This window comes from Dinoponera quadriceps, unplaced genomic scaffold (genome assembly GCF_001313825.1).
Source record: "Dinoponera quadriceps isolate SergipeBrazil2010 unplaced genomic scaffold, ASM131382v1 scaffold1850, whole genome shotgun sequence".
In the NCBI taxonomy this organism is placed as follows: domain Eukaryota; kingdom Metazoa; phylum Arthropoda; class Insecta; order Hymenoptera; family Formicidae; genus Dinoponera; species Dinoponera quadriceps.
Window position 1 is genome coordinate 236337 of NW_014556042.1, and position 24190 is coordinate 260526.

At 43.1% G+C, this 24190-nt stretch overlaps 2 protein-coding genes across 8 annotated transcripts in view; one reads left to right on the forward strand and one right to left on the reverse strand.

Moving 5' to 3' along the window:
* The window catches only part of LOC106746480 (trehalase-like), a 74070-nt gene extending 59852 nt beyond the window's left edge, over nucleotides 1–14218 (forward strand). For 4 of the 6 annotated variants that reach the window (XM_014623108.1, XM_014623109.1, XM_014623112.1 and 1 more), the window contains one exon: nucleotides 5284–14218. In XM_014623108.1, coding sequence (XP_014478594.1) covers nucleotides 5284–5431 — 148 coding nt within the window. In that variant the 3' untranslated portion in view covers nucleotides 5432–14218. Of the gene's footprint in view, nucleotides 1–25; nucleotides 4282–5283 lie in introns of those variants that run through there. The other 2 variants (XR_001374606.1, XM_014623113.1) reach the window with 2 other exon arrangements.
* A 1297-nt stretch (nucleotides 14219–15515) lies between these two features.
* Nucleotides 15516–23987, reverse strand: LOC106746518 (leucine-rich repeats and immunoglobulin-like domains protein 3). 2 transcript variants are annotated; one of them, XM_014623182.1, is made up of 14 exons: nucleotides 23041–23987; nucleotides 21729–21800; nucleotides 20541–20684; nucleotides 20314–20451; nucleotides 20071–20211; nucleotides 19383–19670; nucleotides 19041–19184; nucleotides 18710–18948; nucleotides 18443–18589; nucleotides 18039–18353; nucleotides 16830–17111; nucleotides 16273–16548; nucleotides 15885–16178; nucleotides 15516–15746 (listed from the first exon to the last, which is right to left on the reverse strand). In XM_014623182.1, the coding sequence occupies exons 1-14, from the start codon at nucleotides 23319–23321 to the stop codon at nucleotides 15622–15624; spliced, it is 2886 nt and encodes a 961-aa protein (XP_014478668.1). In that variant the 5' UTR covers nucleotides 23322–23987; the 3' UTR covers nucleotides 15516–15621. The 2 variants fall into 2 exon arrangements, with proteins under 2 accessions (XP_014478668.1, XP_014478669.1); XM_014623183.1 differs by lacking the exon at nucleotides 23041–23987 and adding an exon at nucleotides 22014–22122.
* Nucleotides 23988–24190: the final 203 nt, after the last annotated feature.

Sequence of the window (24190 nt, forward strand, 5' to 3'; positions counted from 1 at the left end):
ATGTGTTCCCTGCTTTCTGTTGCAGATATGCACGTGATCTAAGTCAGCTAGGATATTATTAGCGAAAAACTCGGAAGATCGATCGCTAGACGATAGATACTTTCCAGGCCAGAGGGAACTTAGATCGACCTGAGCAATATCTCGGTTCTTCTTCCTCGATCGTCCGGTTTTATGTGGTTTACTGAGCGGACGATCGACGAAGAGATCGCGTAACGGGTAAAGGGACCAAATAGAAGCAAGTGCGGGCACTATTCTTCTTCATACGGATACTTCTGAGAGACCCCGCAAGTACGCGGGGCCCTCCTAAACGAGCGTCATTTTTATTCTTGCCACACGTGCTTCCAAAGGATATTTCATAAGTCGTAGGATATACGTATATGCATATATTATTACACACATATATATTTTTTAAGGATATTACTTCGCTAGGATATCACTTTGATACTTGGAGTATCCGCGCTCGGAAGGGGCACAAATCCCACCTCTGATTTTTTATTCGCTGCAATTTTTCCTTTATTCATGATATTCCCGAGATCGATATCTCTGTACTAGATTATCAAGGACTACATGATATCATCCTTTAATCCTATCGTAAACACATCTGCCTTCTTCCCTGGGATATCGTGGCCCTTCTCGCGGACACGGATAACGTAGACGCGGGATCTATTATCGCTCCAGACAATTGTCGTCTAATTACTTAATCGTTCCATCAGACGCGCGCTGTTACGAAAGACATTTCTGTGATCACTTGAACGAACTACTTCGCTGGTCGAATTACGTTCGTAGCATTCTCCTTCTCGCGGGAGGCCACGTGTTCTTTTAGTGGCTCCAGATCTGAAGTCGACGAAGTCCTCGAATTTAGTCGATATACCGACGACGTACGTTACTTCGTTTTGAGACTAGCTACCACTTATCACTAATTACTATACTAGTATTATTAGCTGTTAGATAAATTATTACGTCGCACTTGTATGTACATATACGAAGAAAAGGAAGGGAGAGAGAGATAGAGAGAGAGAGAGAGAAACCGACGCCGCTCCGGGGTATATGCCTCCCGGAGAAAGGTTTCTCGTGCGAGTGAAAAGAAAGATAAAGGACCAATGCGCTTTCGTCAGGATATCAATCACGGATAAAGGAAAAATATAACGAGAAAGATTCCGCTCCTACTCGTACCGCGTGAAGAGCGGACTCATCTAGTCAGTTATGCGTATTTAGACGCGCCTAGCTAGCTTACTTTTACGAATCTGTAACAGTGACATCGAAGACCGGAGCGTCGTTATGGACGTTATCGCCGATAAATCCCTCGGAGATCCTCGTCCGTCGCTCGGAAAGTAACTTGAGATCCTCCGACCAGTATACGGAGCGAATAGTTAGCACGAAGCGTTAAAGCGTGAGTCGAAGAAGCGCGTGATAACGAATGATGACGGACGGACTATGGGCTCGTTGATAACGCCGCTCGACAAACCAGCGACAGAGATAGTCCGCCCCCAATTTGAGAGAATTGTCGCCTGTGTACGCGTGTTACAATTCCTTCTTTGTCCATTCACGATTCATCCGCTTCGCGGCAAATCAGCGAACACTCTCGATATATCGTAATATATACTTATATAGCGAAATACTTTAGAGATAGAGAGAGAGAAAGAGAGAGAGAGAGAGAGAGAGAGACGCTATGATCTCGTGAACTATCGTATCCATTCCTCGGATCGCTCTGAGAATAGATCCTCCGGTAAGGAATAGAAGTTAGTAGTACTTTCAAAGGAATAAACTCGATGTTCTTCGAGGAGAGAATGCAAGGATCTAGCGCGAACAGGCGGATTTTCTATCATTTATTCGCATTCATCGAGTTACTCTCCAAGCAGGATTAGCAAGCCCGCCGATTAATTAGCTCTGTATCTCTGTTCCGAACGATACACTCTTTTTTTTTTCTTTTTTACACTTGTTATCGTCGGTCGAGATGAGATGTTTTAATAAGGCATGCGTGAGATACATATATCGCGATTGTGCAGCTTGTTCTGCGAGAAGACTCGTCGCACGATTCATTTTTGCCCCGCGTTGGAATCGTGCTTGCGTCACGCATGCTCTCCCCGCATCCGAGTCCACCTCCTTGGACGATAACTCAATAAAATAAATAAATCGAAGTGCCCATGTAACACCTGTCCCTTGCAACACACCTCTACCGAGCATCGCGCACGTGACCGGTCCCGCATTTTGTGCTCTGCACTAACTTCGGCGGCGGTGATGATTTTCACGTTAGAGCGAAAGACGCGTTCCAGATACACGTACGCTCTCCGTCTCTCGGAGCTAGATCGGACAAAAAGGGACACTTCGTTCCGTCCGGGAGGTTTGGTAAGTCCGTGCAACCGGATGTGCCGGGGATAACGCGAGGCGATACTCTGTCGAAGCGGTTATAACACTTGTGACAATAACTGGAAGACACCGTCCGGTCGATGCGATGCCGCGAAACTAAACGCAATTTTACGTAATGTATTGCAGAATATGTGATCTTTGGCGAATGAAGGGAAACCAGATTTATTCTTGCGTTACGGTTTAACTCGGAGACGAGCGCGCAACGTTGAAGCACCTTGAGAACGAAATTCGCGACAGTATAAATAATAAAGAAGCGATCGATATAATAACAACAACAATAATAATAATAAGTGAGCGATACTATTAGAATACACGAAGCTGTCACACACACCCACACACAGCCAACCAGAGACGATGTTTATTTGGATTCTCCATGCAAGGCATTTAAGTCTTCTTCGTTGTTGCAATAATTATCATTCCGCCAGTGGAATGGTTTTCGCGCGCGCGACGGCGACTGCGAGAGTGCACCTTCGATAGTCTACCATCAAAGTAATTACACAGATACAGTCGAGCCCGTGATGATTGTACAGGATGATCCAAAAGACGCCTACCGGTCGGCGGAGGACTCGAAGCCGGCTCTCTCGTGCGGGGAATTGGAGAAACTCGGGAAAAGGAGGGAAGTAATGCGAACAATGTAAGCGCCTGTGAGAAAAAATAACCGACGATGCTTCCTCTTTCGTCGATAGACAAGGTTCCCCGATTGCCCGAAGAAACTTTAAGGCGTCCCAAGATGTCGTAAAGATGTCATGTAAATACCTCATAAATATGTCTTTGAGACAATGAGACGTCTTTTGGACACACGTGTTATGTCGGATATAACCAGTCGCGAGCGTTACGGAATCGAATGATAACAGAAAAGTCGACGTTTCAAAAATTCTGCCTCGTCCGTTCGTTCGGACAAAACCATTCGGCCCGAGGTAGCCCAACGCACGCCAATTGACAGGTGCGCTCAAGTCTCGCGGGCAGAAAAGAATTTAACGCCCGGACCGGAACTTTCTCCTGAGAGAACCTGGAACACACTCGGAAATACACCTCCTCGAGTCCTCCTCGATCCTACACGCGTATTTTAGGCACTCGGGCTGCTCGTTTACACTGCGACCTACATGATGAGATATCGTGATGCAACGAAGCTACTGGCTATGCTGCGTGTGTGAAGGTGCCGATACTATTACCACAGCATTAGCCAGCCGGCCAAGCAAGCGAGCAAACACGTGGTGCAGAGAAAGAGGAGGAAACGAATGGCCGCCAGTTGGATATACACGTGATGTAAGCGTGCCTGCATTTGCTATTCAGACTTTTTGCAAGAATTCCTGCCGGCACTAGATCGCGCTCTCAAGGATTGGCCGGCGATCGTATCGATAGAACGCGCGGTGATGCCCGGTTACGAGCAGCGAACTGGTCGTGAGCTTGTCGTGCAACTGAGAACGCGCAGGAATGAAAACCAAGTCGCGCACGGAACAGGCCGATGAGGGGGATCCCTCCGAACGGGAGAAATTTACGTTTGACAGCTGTAGACTGCAGCGACGACGACTTACGCGATACTTCAAGTATTTTCGCCTTGGAGAGGAATCGAGGTGGAGAAGGAGGAGGAGAATAATCGACGCGAGAAGCGCACTCACTCTGATAAAGCGGCGTCTTGTGTATACAATGATAAATATGCAATTTCACGAAAAGCTCTCCGATATCTGTGACGTAGACCGGCGTAGTGTCTGAGCAAATCTAGCGGTTTCGCGGGAGAAAGAAAAGTCTCCGGCGTTTTCGGCAGACCACGAGATAATCGCGAAATAACGTGGTCTGGACAGCGAGATCATGTAATTTTTTCCTAGGAAACATGGAAAATGAGAATTCCCAAACGCTTCCAAATTAGAAAGACTTTATACTTTTTAGAAAAAGCTTTCCATTTTTTAATTCAAATTCTTTTTCTTTCATGCTACACAGAGAAAAAAAGTTTCTTTGGATTTAATATACATATTTGTTTAATATAAACAGCATAATTTAACACCAAAATATTTTGTTTGAAAATATGAAAAATGAAAATGTTTTACCAGAGCAAACTTTGTTGTACGATAGGGAAAAACAATATTATTTACAGAGAAAATAATATTTGGTTTTTGATAAAAAAAATTTCATTATATATTAAATATTGTTTCACTAAAACAAGAAAAGTTCTTCAATATTTTTCTAACTTACATTGACAAAAAAAAACTTAAAAATTTGTTTGTAGGATATTAAGTTTATTTCACAGAAATAAGATTTTATTTCTGAAATAAATCTTGTATCCCACAAATAAATTTTTCAGTATTTTTTTCTCAATGTAGTGTTGATTCTTTCAAATAATTTATTGCCTGTGACAACCATTGTAATATTTGAATGAAAATATAAAAGAAATATGTCATTTGACGATATTTGTTGTTTGAAAAATGTATTGTTTGAGAAATCAAAAAATTCTGTTTGTTGGATCAATTGTTTGCTCGCTCCATTCTAAAAGACAAGTTGTTTCAATTGAAGAAACTTTATTAAATCCAAAGAAACCTTTTTCTGCGTAGATTCACGAGTGACACCCAAAGGGTCATGAATCTTGTCCTCTAGCGTAAACTCATGAAAAGTGGAAATTTTCTAATTTGAAAGCACACTTGGGAGAATGTTCGCGTTTTCGTCCTTGAAGAAATTACGTGATTGCTGCCCTGGTCGCACGCAAATATTGAAACAGCGCACGTAGTTGGACGATATCGCGACGTGTTTCTCAGGAATATACTCTTATTTTTGTTTTTTAACACAACTGATTTTTCGTAGATATGACATTCACCATTGTCACACACCAATGCATTCACAGAATCGTTATCAATTCCTCACGACTTGCTCTTTTCAAGGAATCGGTCGAATCGGCTGGTAAACTCTTCGTCTCTTCTTTTGCAGAATGGTGGTTTACAAGAGACGGCAGTACTACGCACCCGGTCCCGGACCGAGCAGAACGAATTACAACTTGCCGAGCGGCAGCTGTTCCTGCAGCCTATTCCGCAAGCGGATCGCCTACACCGAACTAAAGGACATGAACAACGATTGATGATCGCTCGTTGTCTAGACAATCGATTCGCTTAATTGACTAGTGAAAGAAGGTGGTAACACGCGTGCGCTTGCGCAAGCGCGCGTGCGAACAGACGGACGGATGGACGTGTCGCAGGACGACGCCAGCAGGACGGACCGAGCCAGGATGTAGCGTAACGTCGCCGGTGTGATCGCCGAGCGTGAACAGGATACAGCTGCCTCGAGGATGGAGAAGAACGAGACTGACTGGTGCGAAGATCGCGGCTGAAGATCATCAAGGTGGAAGATCAAGGTGGGAAGAGGAGGAGGAGGAGAAGAAGGCGTGCAGGTGTTCAGCCAGGGGAATGGCACGTCACGACAGCGCGTCGCATCGCCTCGACAAGGTTCCCCGGCCTGCAAGCACGAGAAGCGCTTTCGGTCGGAACGCTCGCTCGCTCGCTCGACCACCGATGACCGCATGACCGCGCCTTGAAGAGGAAAGTATGACCAAAGAAAAGTCTCTGAGAGTCGCTGCCTCCGTCTGGCCTAATGATGTTCGTTGCGTTCGCGAAACAATGCGATTTAGAGCAAGATAGAGATAACGAGCGACAGATGAGGAAAGATGCGCCGGAAGTAGGTGTGAACGTGGGATGAAAGAAGTTAGCACGTGTTTCCGCCAACGGAGAGCGATCTTGCAGGATCTAGTTCGAGTTTGTAGCGTTAAATGTTGCGAACGGTGGGCTAAAGAAATATAGGCCGATGTTCATCGCCGGATCTTAAGGTCGTCTTAAGATGAACTTAAGTTCATTTTTAGATTTATCTTTAGATTTGCTTTATAGCCAATAAAATTTGCCGTATAGCGTCTAAAGATGAACCTAAGATTTTCAGTATAAAATTTGACCATGAATACACCGTCTATGCATCACTCATCGCGTCGCCCGAACAATCAAAAGTAGGAGATTCAAAGTTTTCTCAAGCACAGGGCAGGGGAGGGCAGGTTATTGATGAAAATAAATAAAAACAACGGCGGAAAAGTCGACGGACTCTGCAATTTGCGGATATCGGTGACTAAGAAGGAAAAATAGTACGTGCGTATGTATTTGTGTATATGTATGTATGTGTGCGATTTGTACAGGAGAAATTATGCCGGATATTTTGCAGGATATCGTGTGAAATAGTTGCTATGAATAAGTAAATATAAATAAATATATGTATTTATATTTATTTATACATTGAATAAATAAATAAATATATATATATATATAATTGTTATAATCGTAGATAATTGACGATACTAAACAGATAAATTATTGACGAGAATGTTGTATTTTTGCTGATATTTTTATAAACGAGTACATGTACGATTATTAGCATTACTGCGATTGCACCGAGCGTCCGTACATCGATACGCCGCATATGACAATTTTTAATCACCGTTTTCGGATCATCATCGTCCCGCCGTCGAGATCACAACTTGTAAGTCGATTGAAAGTTCCTTTTGCCGAACCTTCGAGAGAGCTTTCATGCGCGCTCAAATAGTTTTACTCGCCGACCGGAGGAATAGCTATGATTTTTTGCGATTTATTTATGTTTTATTAATAAAAGTCTTATTTAACTTTCAAATGAGGCTTCTCAGAATAGAGAACAAATACTCGTCCCCCGAAGACGAGAGAGATAGAGACACCGGAAGAGCGACGAATGTGTATCTCTAATTTGCATTTGCACACCGCTCTCTTTTCGTCGTTACGCGTTATCTCCTCCGCGAGATAGAGAGGAGGAATGGCCATTTTATCATAAATAACATACTAGCGCCATGCTCTATGCTGTGATTCTTGCTCTTATTGCCGTCTGCCGTATTTTTAGTCCATGACGGCCGCACGTGCGTGTGGATCACAGCGAGAGCGCAAGTGCCTAGGGATAAACCGATAGACCGCGCGAACCTCGGGCGAAAGAATGTTGCGCAACGATCGATTGGCCGATCGTAGGAGACGACGAATCGTCTATTGATAGTTGCGGTTACTAATTACCGTAATGATCAACGTCGAATGCCGAGCAAGATTTAGGTTTTAACTTCATTTTATTAGTATTATTAATATTATTATTATTATTGTTATTATTGTTAATATTATTATTATACATACATATATATATATATATTTTTTTTTTTTTTTTTTAAGAAGACAGCTTGTTGAATCGCCAAGCGTCTCGATTGACTCCCCGTTTAAGTAGCAACGACGATAGTCAGCGAAGGATAACAATCGTGGAACTCTAATTAGTCGCAAATATCCGTCGTAGATAGTCACATTCTTTATCTTCCTTTTGTGAATTTTACAATCGGGTAAATTTCAGTACCATCGAACCGTCGGACGTCGTTCGTTACATCGAGTCGGTTTGCAATGGTTGGTTTTAACTTGGTTTTAACCAGGATCCTTCGCGTCTATACATGGTTGTGCGAATCGTGAAAATAATATCGATGCACGAATCGTCAGCTCTCATAATCACTTCAACTAGGTGTCAAACAATATTTGTTGCATTGTTTGAAGATTTATTGTATTTTATCCAAGATTATTATTATTATTATTATTATTATTATTATTGTTGTGAAAGTTCTCGGAAGTGGACTCGATGCGACGGAATGCTCGAAATCGCCCATTCGCGACGTCACGGTGAATTTCGAGCTATTCTCCTCGCAATCGTTTTAAAACCGAGACGAGAAAAGCCATACATGAGGAGACACGGTTGCGTAAAGCAACGCGATTTTACACAAATACCGATTATATTTGCGCGACTAGACAACGCGAAAACAACGTGCCGTTGAAGCTTGCACGAGGAGAATCGCGTGGCGTTAATATAATCGCTGTTCGTGTAACGAGGATCGAATCGCGAGGATCCGAAAGAATGTCTCTTGGAGAGACGCGCTACCTCAAGAAGGAGCGTTCCTAGATTCTAATGTGCGTAGACGTGTGCGGAGGAAGAGCGGCGATCTCGTTCGTTGACGAAAGCAGTATTAACAGAGCACGCGCGGATAAGTGAAATCCCGTCGGAGACACATGTGTCATTGATATCACGGGAAACGATGCCAGAAATGCACCGCGCCCGGGTTACTGCACTGCGATTTGCGCGTTTAAGGGCTCAGACGCAGTAAGAAAAATAAGAAACGAGAAATTAAATTTCGACGTAGACAGCCATGCTTGAATCTACAGAAAAGGAACAGGAAACAAGTTAGGTACATTGTCGAAATTCTATTCCTTCTAACCTGTGTGCTTATGAGGCTTCGTAGTTGACTGAAAGTCAACCTTCAAAATGTTTGATGACTATCAATATACAAGTGAAAATCAGTTTGAATCAATCGATAATATTAATCAATAATTATCGAGAAAATGATCAAAGTGTCAATGATGACAGTAGAGGTTCTTTAGAAAACAAGAAAAGTGGTGATCTCGTTTCAAAGTATTATTTTATCTTATTATTTATTCTTTTTATTGTTATAGACATATAAAATAGTCTGAGCACTCCCATTGGAGGGGAGTGCTCAGTCACTATGACCACTCTTGCGTTTTCCCTATATTACCCTCTCCTACAGTATCTTGTGACAGAAAACATCACTGTCAATATTTCTGTTCTTTCATCTTGGCTCTCCAAGAGGAAATGCTCAATCTATTCTATATGTCTGTCTTATTGTGTTTCAAACTATAGCTTATTCTCAATATCTTATTCCTAATTCCTTTTAATTCCTTATTCCGTATTCCTTTTACTGTGTCTGAGCTCTGATAGTAAATATTATATTTTTTAGTGAATATTAGTCCTCTTATGTAAGGAAGATCCACTGACGGAACGTTGTGCTGCAATTTCTCGCGCCCGTGACACAAAGCTCGGATGCACCGAACGTGATATATATATATATATATATATATATATACACGTATATAAAATAAATTGTAGTCTAATATTTCTCGTGACCTGCGGTAAGCTTAAACGCGATAGTCGAAAATTTTCAGGGTTTCATAAAGTTTAATAAATAAAATATGCTTGCTGAGGCGACCGTTCCACCCGAATCTTGTCAGATTTTCTCGAGATGAGAAGAGACCATATTGATTGAGACCTTTAGATGACAAACTGATTGATTCCACTTTTCATTAATTTCTCAATCGAGAAACCAGCAAAGAGCGAATCAATTTGGTACCCGAGAGACTCGGTTATCCGTAATTTGTACGCTGCGGGAATAAAAATGTCAGTCGCGCTATTAATATGAGCGATCGATAAGTAGCGATCGAAAAAACCAACACACCGATTGTAGATAGTATATATATACATGTATAAATATATACGATACGTACATACACATACACTTCGATAATTGTGATACTTGGAAGTAAGTAGGTACGTTCACTCGCTGTTCCCCACGTTGCATCGAGTCTTTCCTTTTGATTTCCGTGTCACCTTGGTCCGGTGGACACCACGGAACCTCCCTCCGACCCGTTTTCCGTCCGACGCGAAAACCGGTCGACGGCGCGCGCCACGATAGTTAGAGAATAATTTATTGAGCATTCTGTACAAAGATCACACTCTCTCCGCCTACGATCCTCTCTTACGCTCATCTCCTCCTCATAGAAAGAGAAAAATAAACAATGTGTATGTGTGTGTATATATATATATATATATATATGTATATATATATATATATATAATGTATATATACACATTTATGTATAAATACATAATAATATATTTATGTATGATTATACATGCGTTCAGTGCCTTCATCAATGTTACGAATCGTCTTTTAGCGCGCGCGAATTAGTGCGTAGATTACACTAAGAACTCGCACCCCCTTCCCTTCCTCCCACCCTCCCTCCCTATCTCTCTCTGGCTTCGTCCCTATGGGCGTGAACCCGTGGGGAGGAGATCACGTTTGATGACGCGAGGTAAGTGACGCTACCGTTGCGCCCAACGCACTGTTCGTTGCCGCGCGAATAAAAATGATAACACACGTGATATATATGTGTGTGTGTGTGTATATATATATATGTGTGTATATATATATGTATGTATGTATTAGATAGATATATACTTGTAGATGATTATTTGTATTTGTACACAATACTATATATAACAACAAGGAAAAATACTGAATGAGAAACAGATGCCTTATTTGGTGTATCACACGGGCGCAAGCCAGAAAACCATGTCGCAATATATAGAGCATCTATTTGGTTGACTATACAATTTAATACTCGTTGCTAGCGGGGAAAAAACTCGACTACGTTACACTACTTAAATGAAACGTCACCTCTCGCGCGGTTTCTTTAAACGTATTACACTTTACGAGTACGTGTGTACCCACGTTACACAAATATAAGTGGAATATTACAGACTATATACTTTATACAATACTTGTCGAATTTCTCTCTCTCTCTCTCTCTCTCTCTCTCTCACTCACTCTCTCTCGCACGCACGCACGATGAGCGGGTGGTGCCCCGTTTCTCGCGTGTCTCAGACTCACTCGTTATCGGACGAGTCGTAACTCGTGGAAGGAATCGCGATCTACGATTAATTAAGTAGGTAGATAGATAGATAGTAAAGTAATAGTAGTAGAGTGGTAGTACTGGCTCTTTGTCTTGTGCGAATTTTATGCGCGATTCAAATTTTCCTTGCAATATATAAGTCATAGAAAAATATAGATTATATATCGCGAAAGGTTTACTCCCGATAATAATATCCGCCCTAGGGGCGCCTAACCTGCAACTTTTAACGACGATGTCGTTATCTTTGAGCCACTTTCATGTCATTTTTCATATTGCACCTGCGTAATATAACGATACTGCCGTTGAAAGTTACAGAATGAGTCCACCGGTGCGGTGTACTTTCATTTAAGGACTTTCGTTCAAATTCCCATACTTTCGTCAATCACTATCGCACGTTATTGTTCAAACTTGTTCTCAACGAATAGCATTCTCTCCTCTCTTTCTGTCTCCCCTTTACTTGAGGCAGCCTAAGGGTCCCCGCACGGAATCGTTCGTATCACGTCACTATGTTAACCCTTTGACTGCTATGGGCGCATATATACGTCCAGCGAAAACCATCGGTGTGGCCTATGGGCGCATATGTGCGTCCGGCGCAAGCCATCGATGTAGATTATGGACGCAAATGCGCGCTCGGTGAAGGCTTTGGCTATTTACTGCTGTCTCATGTCTCGCAAAAACCTCATACCTCGTTGCTTAGCAACGAGAAAACATGAAAGCTTGTTTATTTGGTCAGTCATTCTCTGTCTTAATTAAATTGTGTACTATATTATAATGTGTTAATACGCCGCCGATAAGATCCATATTGCGCGCAAAAGTATTCAGTCCCCAGCGATCGCTACTGCCGGCCGCACGCCGCTCACGCGAAGCGCTTCAACTTAGAGCAGTTAGCAGTCAAAGGGTTAAATATAAGCCGTGAACGTAAGTGTGATTACACGTGATCAGGAATATCATCTATAAATTAAGAGTACGTGAAATATTTTACATAATAAAAGAAAATTATCAGAATAACGATTTGTTTTATTTTGAATATTATTCCTCCAATATTATAAATAAAAGAATTAATTTTTTATTAGATCAAAATATGACTGAATAGAAAATAGTTATTTGAGGGGAAAAGAAGTTACATACGATTATTTCGCAATATAACTAAATGAAAACGAAAAAAAAAAAACTGTTATAGAAAAAGTAATAAAAATTCACAAGATACTAATTTATCAACCTAAATATTTTTTTGGTAATTTATAAAATATTTAATATACTTGTTATAGATGACGATACTCCTCTGATCATGATGCTTAAGATTTTCTTTGTACATTGATCTAAATTTACGGCCAGTACTTAACGAAACGCGTTGCGGACGTTTCTATGCGGTGGTCCTCGAGATTTGTCGCTTCGTGGACTTGAGAAACGCACGTATATCAAACTAATCGGCAATTCGTATGAGTTTAGAAACTAACACGGGCATCATGTTACATACGGGAAGGTTAATTAGTCTAAACGTTACATCATAATGACGCGTCCACATTCAAACACGTTCGATTTTATCGAACAAAACAGAACGGCGCGAATATTCTCAAAAGAAAAAAAAACGCGTTGAAGAAAGGGGATGCGGTCGTGAAATATAATGTTTCGCTGGATACAAAAATTGTACATCGTCGCGTATAAAACAGAGGCCTCGATCCGAGTGTCTCTTTACCCGTATAAAAATTTCAGTAGAGAATGTGTGCGGAAAAAAAACACGTTTCTGTTTTTTTTCAAAACAGAAGGTCTCTTTCGGGGGAAGAAGGCCGGGAACGAATTCTCACGAACTTTCAGCACGGATGAGTCGAGGGACAGGCGATACACTTTGTTGTTTCGAGCGCCACTACTAAAAGCGAACGACCCTGAAAACAACGCAGCGTGCGTGTGTGTGGAAGATTATTCGCAAAATCGCGTCTCGGCTCACAGTATGGCGCGGATACAATCACTAACGAGAGTGCCTGCGCAACGGAGCTGTAAGGATCGCGCGATATCTATCGAATTAGTGATGAGCAACGGTGTCTTGATCGGTGAACTCGAACGAAGTCGTCGAAACGGCGAACGTACGCTCGACATGTCCCATGTGTTCGTGTCTGGCGGGGCGGGAGGGCAGGGGAGATAAAAAAGAGACAAGTGAAAATGAAAGAAACGAGACGGGGAAGACAAAATGTGACAAAAAAAAAAATCAACGCTTTGGTGTGCATGCAGATACATGTCCGCGTAATCGTTAATCGCAATCGTTTCCCGGGATCAAGTGACGCGCTAGTTTCTCTTTCTTTCCTTCATTCCTGTTCTCCGCCTATGTAATCGTTATAAATAGCCGCCTAATTTTACAGCGTAATAATTCTAAAATAAATATCTATCACAAAAGGCTGGTCTAATATAGAGGTGGCTTTTGCGCATTGTCGTAGTGTAATGTTGCGCGTGGGCGCGACGGCTGCGTTCGAGAAGGCGTACGTGCGCACCCAACGACGAGCGACAAGTGTTCCCAGATGGAGGGACAAGTCCGTCCGACCCTTGAACGCATGCGCCAATTGCGTCTCACATGACCAGTTTTAGTAATGCTTAGATGCAACCATAGGGATGTTCATGTGGACCCACAAAAATTTTTGAATTACACATATCATTAATATGTATCCGTTGAATTCTATGATATACTGGAATACTAGGTGCCATGTTAAGAGGCCGGGTTACGCCAAGGCAAAAGGATAGATAGTAAAGTACTATTCCTTTCTCTAGTGACTTTTGATTGGTTGACAATTTTCTACGATCTTTTCTACAGACATCCAAATGACACTGGATGGACTCGACATGGAACTTGCTTTTCTAACATCTTTCCTTATGATTTTATCCAACGTTAAATTTTACGACCGTTCATTGATTGTTCGAGTAAAAGAAAAGTGTTCGGACATTTTACAAGTACGTTGAATCGATCACTTTGTATGTCTATATCAAGAATTTCTCGGCATGTGTTTTTCTCGCTTCCGACGTCATGAAACAAGGACAGTTGCAGCGAAGGACCAGGAGCCTTAGCCGTCGTAAATTGTAGGTCCCATATGCTTGTGTATAATCAGCATGCGTACACCACAGGCATATAAGAAAGGTCACCATGCCTGGCCACAGATAATAAGACTGAAGAGAAGAAAAGGATACAGCTGATACTTCTCTGTCTCGCTTCCCCTTTTTCTTCCTATGGCACCTAGCATTCCAGTGTAACATAGAATTCGATGTATCTCATATATCAAAAGTCGTCTTGTAAATATTAAATTATTTTAAAATTGTTACTGCTGTTGATAAATTGCTCACTTCTCTCATTGAGAGAATCCCGTATTCACTTTAACAGTCCACATATTTCTCTCTCGTCTAACAATTGTCAAGGCGTCTAACGATATTCTCTGTATTATAGCGGGATGCGTAACCGAGGCGTGTCGGAATTTACTTATTGCGCATGCGCAGCTTTCGTCTCTCCGTCTGGGAACGCTGGTCGCGATGCTCGAGTGAGCCCACAGGTCGCCGAACGCACGCCGATGCGCTCTAACGATAATACTAGAATAGTTACGATAGAGCCTTAAAAGTCTAGACTATTTACAATCCGCATTTCCTCATCCGACTTATCAGCCGCTATCGCGCATCGGCTTGACACGCAAACCGCGTCCATAATAAATACGATGACGTGTTATATGTATGTATGCATGTATGTATGTATGTGTGTGTATGTATGTGTGTGTGTCCCGTTTATCGCTCTTATCGCGTTTCCGTTGTACTTGCGCTGCGCAGCGACGGTCGCTCGAATTCCCCGCTTCCGTCGCCACACTTCTTTTTCTTCCTTTACGTTAACGTCCCGTCCCGATCCGGACTCGCAACGGCGCCTGGTCAATGGGTGCGTTCAGAAAACACAATAGTTGAGTGATCATCGTTTTTGATCGAAGCATTCTTCTGGATCCATGGTAGATCCAAAGGAATATTACAATAAAAACTCATTCAACCGTTGCGTTTTCAGCGAATGCAGCCAATGCATCTGTGCAAATCCGCGAGCGTTAACGTGCGGATTAGTGTCCGTTGGTCGGGCTCGTTCTCGGATGATTATCGGGCGATTACCGGACTGCGAGTCCTCGCTCCTTAATACTACTGCTGCGCCTTGTTAATTCACACACGACTCGCGGAATATCTGTCGCGTGTTAAGGACACTAGTCGTTCGTCGAAATTCTCTCTTTGCGTTCGGATCTCTTTAATCCGTTCCTTGTCTATTTCTCCCTCCCTCNATTTAAGACATCATCAGGGTCAAAGTAGGAATAAATTATGTTATTAGTATTGAAATTGATTCTAATATGCTATCTTAGCTCTTACTATGTTATAGAATTGAAGATTTAACATAGAACTAAATTTCGATTCAGGATGATCTTCAATGACGGAAGCGAAGGCTATGATTGCCGTTCGAGCCGAGTCGAACCGAGCGCTCGTTGACTTTCATACGGAGACAACGTCTGCTTTTGCGTTTGAGAGATATATTTAAAAACATGTGCATCGAAAGTCGACTTCGATCTCAGAGCTTAGTAGTCTCTTCCTCCCTCCCCCTCCCCCTCTCTCTCTCTCTCTGCTAGCAAAGAATCTTCCTCCGCGCTGCTTACCGATGAGAAACATTGTGTCGGCTCGTCTCGCTCACGTTAGCCCCGGCGCTCCCGGTTTGTTACACCGCGGAATCGGCGTTCGCCACCTCATGCCGCTCGTGATTCGTGTAGCGCAGCAGGGGATCGTCGACGTTTATGGTTCCCATTTCCTCCTCGTTGTTGGCGGAACTCGTCGCGATCTCTTCTATGATGGACGTAATGATGCGTGAGATTGTCACGTGTCCGTTATGATTATATTATATTGCACGATTATTAACGATGTGTTTCGTAATTCATTTTTGTGTAAAATCGATCAATTGTGACGATATTGCGAGTCACCTACCGGGCAAGCACAATTGCAATTGGTCGTTGCTTGGGTTGGTGCTGTCCCCAGTGCCGCTGTCCTTGCTGTGCTGCGAGCTCGTGTCCAGGTACAGCTGCGTCTGCGCGTCCGGCACGGTCAAGATGACCGTGGTGGTGGTCGGCTGCGTCACGGTGCTCTGCGTGGAGTTGAGCCGCCGTCTGGTCTGGTAGATGATTACCACCCAGATGATGGACGTGCCGACGGCGCAGCACACCACGGTGATTATTATCAGGCTTAGTATGTCGTCCTCGTTCACCATGGAGGTCGGAGGAGCTACGGATTGAACGGAGAAACGGACGTGAGAAAGCGAGCGAGCGAGATTGACGCATATCCGTGGTCTCATCGCGTTAAAGCGTCCTACAATCACCTGGATTCACCGTCAGATGTGACAGGCCGACCGCGTTGCCCAGTGAGTTGCTCATCTCGCACGCATAACTGCCGGCGTCGCTCGGTATCGTATTGACGATGATCAACAGCTGATCTTTGGCGGTGAAGAAGTGCCGCTCGGTCGGCTGCAACGGGCTGTCGTCTTTCCGCCAGACCAATTTCGGCCGCGGCGAGCCGCTCGCCATGCACTCCAGCACGATCGAGTCGCCGACCATTATCTCCTTGTTCTCCATTGGCTTCACGAACGACGGTTTCTCTGCGAAGCGCAAAACCACTCTCCATAATTGTACATCGTTTGTGTTTCATTACAATTATCACAACTGTTACAATTTGTCTGTTCTACTTAGCTGAACTGTCCATCAAGAAATGATGTACGCACACTGAAGCGTGAGAATCTTACGCTTGTACGTACGCTTCAATGTGTATGTAAATTTTCTGAATTAGTGTAGCCAGTTCAGTTAAAAAGAATAGACCAGACAATTGTATACAGTTGTTCGAAATCGTATCTCGAGGTGTTTCGAGAAAATGATTCCCCACCTAATATGGTGAGGGTGGCATTTGCAACGATGAGACCGGCCAAGTTCTGCGCGGTGCACGAATAAACGCCGCTGTCGGCCATCTTCACGTCCACTATGAACAGCACGTCGTCCGTCGGCATCATGTGCATCCGCCTCTCTCTCGCCGCCGGGAAGTCGTTCCCGCCGTCTTTCTGCCAGGCTATCTGCGGGGAAGGCTGCCCCTCGGCGGAGCACTCCAAGCGTGCGGTTTTTCCGGCGGTCACTCGTATGTCGTGCGGAATCTTGGAGAACGATGGGAAAACTGTGTGTGCGCCAAAGAAATTATGATTATTCTCTAATATTAGCGAAATTAATAGACTATGAAGTGTACGTATGACTCATATGTGTACACGGAGTTTTAGAACGGTTCAGACACTTTTCTCGATGCAGTTCGAAACGCAGCTGACGGTCCGATGAAAGAACTCAGGGACAAGCTGATATTTACGTCAGCTCTGTAGATGACTAACCATGGAAAGATAGAGTAGATCCTTAATGGATCTACAACAGGTGTATAATAAGCTTTTAAGACCTGTCATTATCAGATAAACACATTATCACATATTGCGTATGCATAAGGAAAATCAATCAACCAAACGTGATCCGTGCGGAAAAGGAAATGTTTCTATATTAGACACATAATTGGTCAATTTCCATCGGTAGATATAATTAGTGATTTAGATGACACAATATTTTAATCCAAGTACTAGCCGTTGCTATCAATAATTTCTTACGGGCAGCGGTTTGACCCCGCGTCGATAAAATTACTCGTCTTTCGGAGTAATCCATTCATCGACCCAACAATACGGTTAATATTTGAAAATACGGTCAAAATTTGAAAACTAAAAGGAAAACCTAAAGGAAAACAATTACTAAGTCGCTGCCACGGCCATCTATTTGTGACCTTACGAACTTTTTTGCCTATAGAGGATATAAGCGTGTAATGACCCGCGCACCGGATAATCCTCCTGCGCAAACGTACGTGGTGAGTCAACCTTCCACGTTAAACGAATCCCGAGTCCCGATTATTCCCTTATATTCTTAATTTCAGGGAATTAATCAAAAAGAAATTTTCTCATCGGACCATCGACAACATTCCGCACAGCATCGAAGAGAGAGAAAGATGCAGAAACCATTTTGAGAGTCAGCTTGTAAATCGATATAATCAATACAACGAACACGCATAACTTACTCAACACACTGAGCGTGGCCTTGGCGGAGTACGTGGCGCCGTAATTGTTCGTCACCATGCACTGGTACTTCCCTTGGTTAGCGTGAGTGACGTTGATCAGCTGCAGGACGGACGACGCCTCGGTCGTGCCGTTCGCGGAGGAACCGACGCTGGTCTGCAGCATCGCACCGTCCAGCTCCACGTTGTCGTGCTTCCACGTGAAGTGGAGCGTCGCCACCGCGGTGCTGGTCGCGCGACAAACCAACGTCACGTTATCCCCTTTGATGCTTATCTGGCTCACGGGCTCCTCGACGATCCGTGGCTTCGGGTACTGGTCTGTGTTTCCCAAGTTTCGTTCAGTGTTACGGTTCATACGCGAATTTTACCCTGATCCAGCGTCCAGGTCAGTGCAATTTAATACCAACCGCAAGTGAAATTCGCATGATGCAGTTTGGTTAACGACGTTTCCTGCAGCCAGTGCGGGTAACCACAGTGTACCTCGGCCTCGCTGTAACGATGCTCGCGCAACCACATGCTCAACCATTGGAGCCCGCAGTCGCAGACCAGCGCTCCTGGCACACGGTAACAGAGAGAACAAGCGATCGCAAAAAAGATAATGACAAAAGTAATACACGATTACGTCGAGGCGACCTATCCGCGATATATTCCGCGAACGCGGGACTCGAACTTACGAGTGTTCATCTTGAGCTTGCTCAGACTAGACATCGGGAGGAACGCGTTCTCTTGAATGGTCGTGACGTTGTTCCCGGTTAAATCAAGTTCCGCGAGGCGGACCAAGCCGGTGAAGGCGTGTTGATTTATGGATTTGATTTTGTTGTGAGCCAGATTCAATTTCCATAACTGGCTGAGGGAAGAGAACGCGCCGCTGAAATCCTCCACTATGTAAGACACCTTATTCGCGTTGAGTTCCCTGTGAACAAGATGGCAATTGTGATATGCTGATCGCAATGTGGAGAAACGTTCAGTATGAAATTAGGACTGATAGGCAAAGAGAATGCGTACAGAATGCGCAGATTTGTCGTATAATTGAACGCTCCGTCCGAGATGTACGTGATCTGATTGTGATCCAGTTTGAGCCTCTCCAGATTGGTGAGATATTCGAATGACTCCCGCTCAATAGAGGTCAGTTCGTTATGCGACAGGTCTCTGAAATAAGGGAGATTAGAAGCCCGTGATATTTTATGTTTATTTATTGCACAAGTTAATTTAATGTAATTACTCGTAGTTAATTTAAGAATAAGTTATTATAAATAACGAATCGCACGTTTGTTTACGCTTATCTCGTCATTGAAGAGACGAGATATCTAATAGAGATATCTAAAAGATTTTAGGGATATGACTCACAACTCCGTGATCGCTCTGCATATATCCCACGCTTGCGATTCGATCGTCGAGATCTTATTATGTGACAGGGTGAGCTTTTGCAGATTTTGTAGTCCGAATAAGCCACCCTTCCTGATAGTGGTTAGCATATTGAAGTCAAGCTGTAGAAGAACCAGCTTCTTAAGCGGCCAAAAAGCCCCGGCGTCTAACTTGGTGATTTCGTTTCTCCTTAATCGTAATTCCTCTAGGTTTGTTAAACTCTTGAAGGTTAACCCGTGTATTTCTTGCAGATTGTTTTTGTTTATCTCCCTGAAAAACGTTATCGCGCGCATTCGTAGTATAGTCGAGACGTAGTAACTTATACGTGTGATACGTTGTTAAGGAGATTGTAAGGCGAGTTTGATAAGAATTCGATGAAATCTATACTACGTTGAAATACGTTATCTAACTGTAATTAGTGCAAAGAAAAAGATTGATCGTTCGAGAGCAGAGATATTAATAACTGGAGTTGATATTTTTTATGCACGTTCCTTGAGAGATTAGCGTGCTATTTTTAATTTCTATTTTTAATATTTTCTAAACTAAAAATAAAATTTTGACGAAAAACTACTACGATATTAAAGATATACAGACATTATATATAAATTTCAGAAGCCTGAGCCTTGCAAACTCCTTAATGTGTTTACCGATACATCGGGAAAACACTTACAGTATTCGCAGTTTTTCCATGCCCGTGAACACGTCTTTCAGTTGTGTCAGAATGTTCTTGTTCAGACGAAGTTCCTGCAGCCGAGTTAAGTTATCGAAAGTCCCATTTTCGATTAATTTTATATTGTTCGCGTTTAGATTACTGCGGATGTAAAAAAATATTATTGTACTTTTTATTATTGGACGACGCAATCGACGCGTCACGCGGTAAAGGCTCTTAAGGCCACCGATAAGATATACGTACAGGTGCTTAAGTTTATTTGGAGTAAGGAAGGATCCTCTCTGAAGGACACTTATTTTATTTCCACTGAGATCCAGATATTCAAGTTCTTGCAAACTGAGCAACGCAGTCCCATTTATATCGGTAATTAAGTTATGAGATCTAAGAAAGAGAGAAGAAGAAAATCGCAATGCCAATTAACCGGATGACGTTAGAAGAACGCGCATAACATAAGCGTAGAAGATACTTACAGCATAAGGTGAGTAATATTCTTAACAAATACAAGATCTGGCACTTGTGTCAAGTGATTTTTATTCACTTTAAGCTCGCGCAATTGTGCGACATCCGACAAGGCAATGGTAAAGTTATCTTCGAGTTTATTAGCACTTATATCTCTGGAATCACAAGATGGAGTGGTCAGAGATAAAGTTATTCGAGTCACAAACGTATGTTTAGTTTTAATTTCGTAGAGGGAAAGAGGTGGTATTATATAGCTTCCCCATTCACATTTTGTACAATAATTTTGCCAACAATCGATATATTAAATTGAAAACTGAACAATTAAATTCTTCAAAGTATTCAATCGATTCTAGACTATCATGGAATGTTCTATCATGGAATGTTTATTACTTGGGACGTTATTTATAAAAATGTGGCGACATTACATAATGGGTTGAAAAGAAACAAGGATGACAATGTGACACTCAACTAAAATAGGCTTAAAAAATTGGTTTTGTCTACAAAACAGTGATTTTTTATAAATTAAAAGTTTTTCAAAATAAACTCTAGATAAAATATTTTTTTCAAAATACTCCAGACAAGAATATTTCTTTAAATAAATTCTAGATAAAGAAAGAACAACAATGAATAACCGGGAATTTTTAATGTAAGTATTGATTTACTAAGAAGATAAATACAAACTGTCAGAGACAACTTCTGCAAATCGAATAAACTTTAAATTAAAAATTTATTCTGAATTATTGACTTATCAAATAACTACTTTGAAATAAAAACCTAAAAAATGAAGCTATATTAAATCTATTTTAATGGGAGGCCGAATTAACAAAATGTATTGTTCAACTTTGCATAATTCGAAATATGTACAGCGGAATAAAATGTTAAGTAGCGAACAAAATATAAAAATACACGTATATTCGTGTGATAATACGCTCAAGTTTAAGAAGAATGAGGAAATGTGTATAATTAGATGCTGTAATATACCTTGAAAATGTTTGGAAATGTTTAAAAATAAAAATGCGCTACAACAAATGTCAGCTATTGTGTATCGGCATATTAGCGCCATTAAGTAACGGCGGGCTAAGTAAAGAAATGATTCCATAAGTAATCACTAGAATTCGCCACCTAGTAGATATTAACAGGGACCATAATATCACCTTCTTCCGCCTACTAATTATCCATCGTTTAATGCGGGTGCTTACAATTCTCTGAGTTTTGTTAGATGAAGTAACGAGTCGAATTCTAAGTTGGCAATATTGTTGCCCTTCAATTCTCTGGAAAGAAAAAGATATATAAAAATGATTCCGCGTTCCCTCATGAATTATTCAAACGACGTGTGATGACGATTAACATTTAAATAAATGAAGCAAGAAACTTTTTACATAAGCCAGTGAAGAAAGATATATATCTTGCGTAACGTCTCTATTTTTATTTCGTTACGTTGCACGAAGCAAGTACCCTCGGTTACTCGCTGCACACTTTAATACCTTAAGCGGCAGTAGACAAGCATCTTTTCCCCACATAGACCTCGCTATCCTTGACTCTGAACATCGGGGACTTACGATGGTCAGCCACGATCACACACAGCACCCTATATGGCTTTAGAAACCTGACTGTGTGTGTCTGTGGAGTCGGTTTCATCAATCTGGTCATTTGGCGCCGGTGGAGAGAGAGACAAGCGACCCACATGCAGCCGTAACGAGCAATATTGCCCTCCCCCCTCCCCACCGTTGATCCGACTCCCAAACAATATAGAGTAATAACAGTTATCATCCAATAAATAACAAATTGCTGCGCATAATCGCGCCTCGGCCGGCCAATTTTGATTTCGGACGCATGCGGATTGGCCAATTCGCGTTTTCACGCCTCGTCCGGATGTATCTCGTTGGGAATCGTTTCTTTATCAGCCCTGTTAGCTGCAAATTCGGGCGCGATCGAAGATGCCTTTTTAGACGGCACAACCGACATGAATACGTACTCCGAGCGCTTAAACTGTTTGGAAGATACAAAAACAAACGGCCGATCGTAAGGTGTACATTTACTCGGGGTCTTATCACCGAAGATCATTTCCATTGAAAGTTCTCCCTCTTATCTTATCTACAGCTCAAGTTACACAATGAGTACGCCGCCCAACCCTTGGAATCACTCCTGCGTATCTCGGAGAGAGACGGACAATGCGTACACCCGTCCCCGCACACCCGCGCGGGTCATGAATGAGATGCATTCGAGGCAGCTCGAGGCGAGGTGCACACCTACGACGGCGCAAACCGGTCTTGGGTGCTGACAAAAGCGTCCCTCCGTCCATACATAAACAACTTTTGGGTCTCTTCGACTGTCAATAGAACCAGACCCGAGAACGACCGATCGTGAGGCGATATAGATCGGAGCGTTCAAAACGAGACGGGTGCACCGTCGAGTCGACGAGTGAGCGAGCGAGAGAAAAAGAGAGAGAGAGAAACGGAAGCGACGCAAAGTACAGCAGCCGAGGAGAAGCAAACTTATTTATTTACTCACAGGATCTCGGTCCATGGTGGCAGTCCGCTGGGTGCCTCGACTAGCTGTAGCTCACTGCAGGCGACCAGGTTGCCGAGGCAGGAGCACTCGACCGGGCAGCGGTCCGCTTCGCCGCCGCCGTCGTCCAACGTCGCGATGCTTTTCGCGCCGATCGGCGGTGCGCCGAGCGCGAGCAGGCAGGCGGCGATTAGCAGGGCCGCGTTGCTCCTCTTCATCTTCTCCTTGCGCTCGACGGCTCGGCGAGTCGCGCTGCGTACGAGGCGAAGGCCTCCCCGCGACATCGTGCGTGTGTGTTTTCCTCGGATACGTACGTACCGTGTTTGCGTGCGTGCGTATGTACAGTCGCCACAACGCACGATGCAGCAGCAGCAGTCCCGCAGTCTACGATTAATCGGTAGCGCGACGTTCACCAATGCCGCGTTGCCCCATCGCGCCGTCGTTGCCGCTGCTCCGTAGGACGACGCCGCCGCTCCTAGGCGAGCCGATTAGCATAATAACGAGAGAGGATGCCCACGTCGTGATCGATTCAAAACAAACTGCCCCTGCTACCTCTCTTCTCAAAAACGCTGCTGCCTACGCACCATGATGACGCCTACGAGACGACTGCTCCTCGCCTACCTCGCCACCGTACGAGCGCCCACTGCTGCCACCTGGCAAGATGGCGGGTGATCAACGGGGAGGAACGCGCTCTGTTGGAAACGCACCTCGAGCCGGCTGTCAGTGTCGCCAAATCAATGGGAATCCTACTGATGGAGTTTTCGATTTGCCGACTCGACCTGATTCCTGTCTCGGGTCATCGTATCGCGTTCTGATTGGTGCATTTTTAGAAATGTCAAATCGCAAAGAACCAAATCGGAGCGCCATAAAGCGAGGTCTCTACAATGAGAATTTAAGGCGTGAGCCTTATAAGAAATTGACCAATCACAGTCGAATATGAGGAGAATAGTCGACTGTGATTAGTCAATTTTTTAAGGTTTACGCTTGAAATTCTCATTGTACCCTGCTTAATGTAGAACGATTTTAATGTGTAACGTTGTGAGAACTAGCATGTATATTACTTTAGTACTATTAATTGATGCATAATAATTGCGCAATATTATTCATATGTATGCGATAAAATATAAATATATAGAATAAAAATATTATATTT

Excerpts from the sequence above, each read along its gene's own strand:
- LOC106746518 (XM_014623182.1), bottom strand. The coding sequence starts at position 23,321 with ATGTCGCGGGGAGGCCTTCGCCTCGTACGCAGCGCGACTCGCCGAGCC. Across the intron at positions 20,452-20,540 it reads AATATTACTCACCTTATGCT|ATCTCATAACTTAATTACCG; the intron begins GTAAGTATCTTC and ends TCTCTTTCTTAG. Across the intron at positions 20,212-20,313 it reads CCAAATAAACTTAAGCACCT|TAATCTAAACGCGAACAATA; the intron begins GTACGTATATCT and ends TTACATCCGCAG.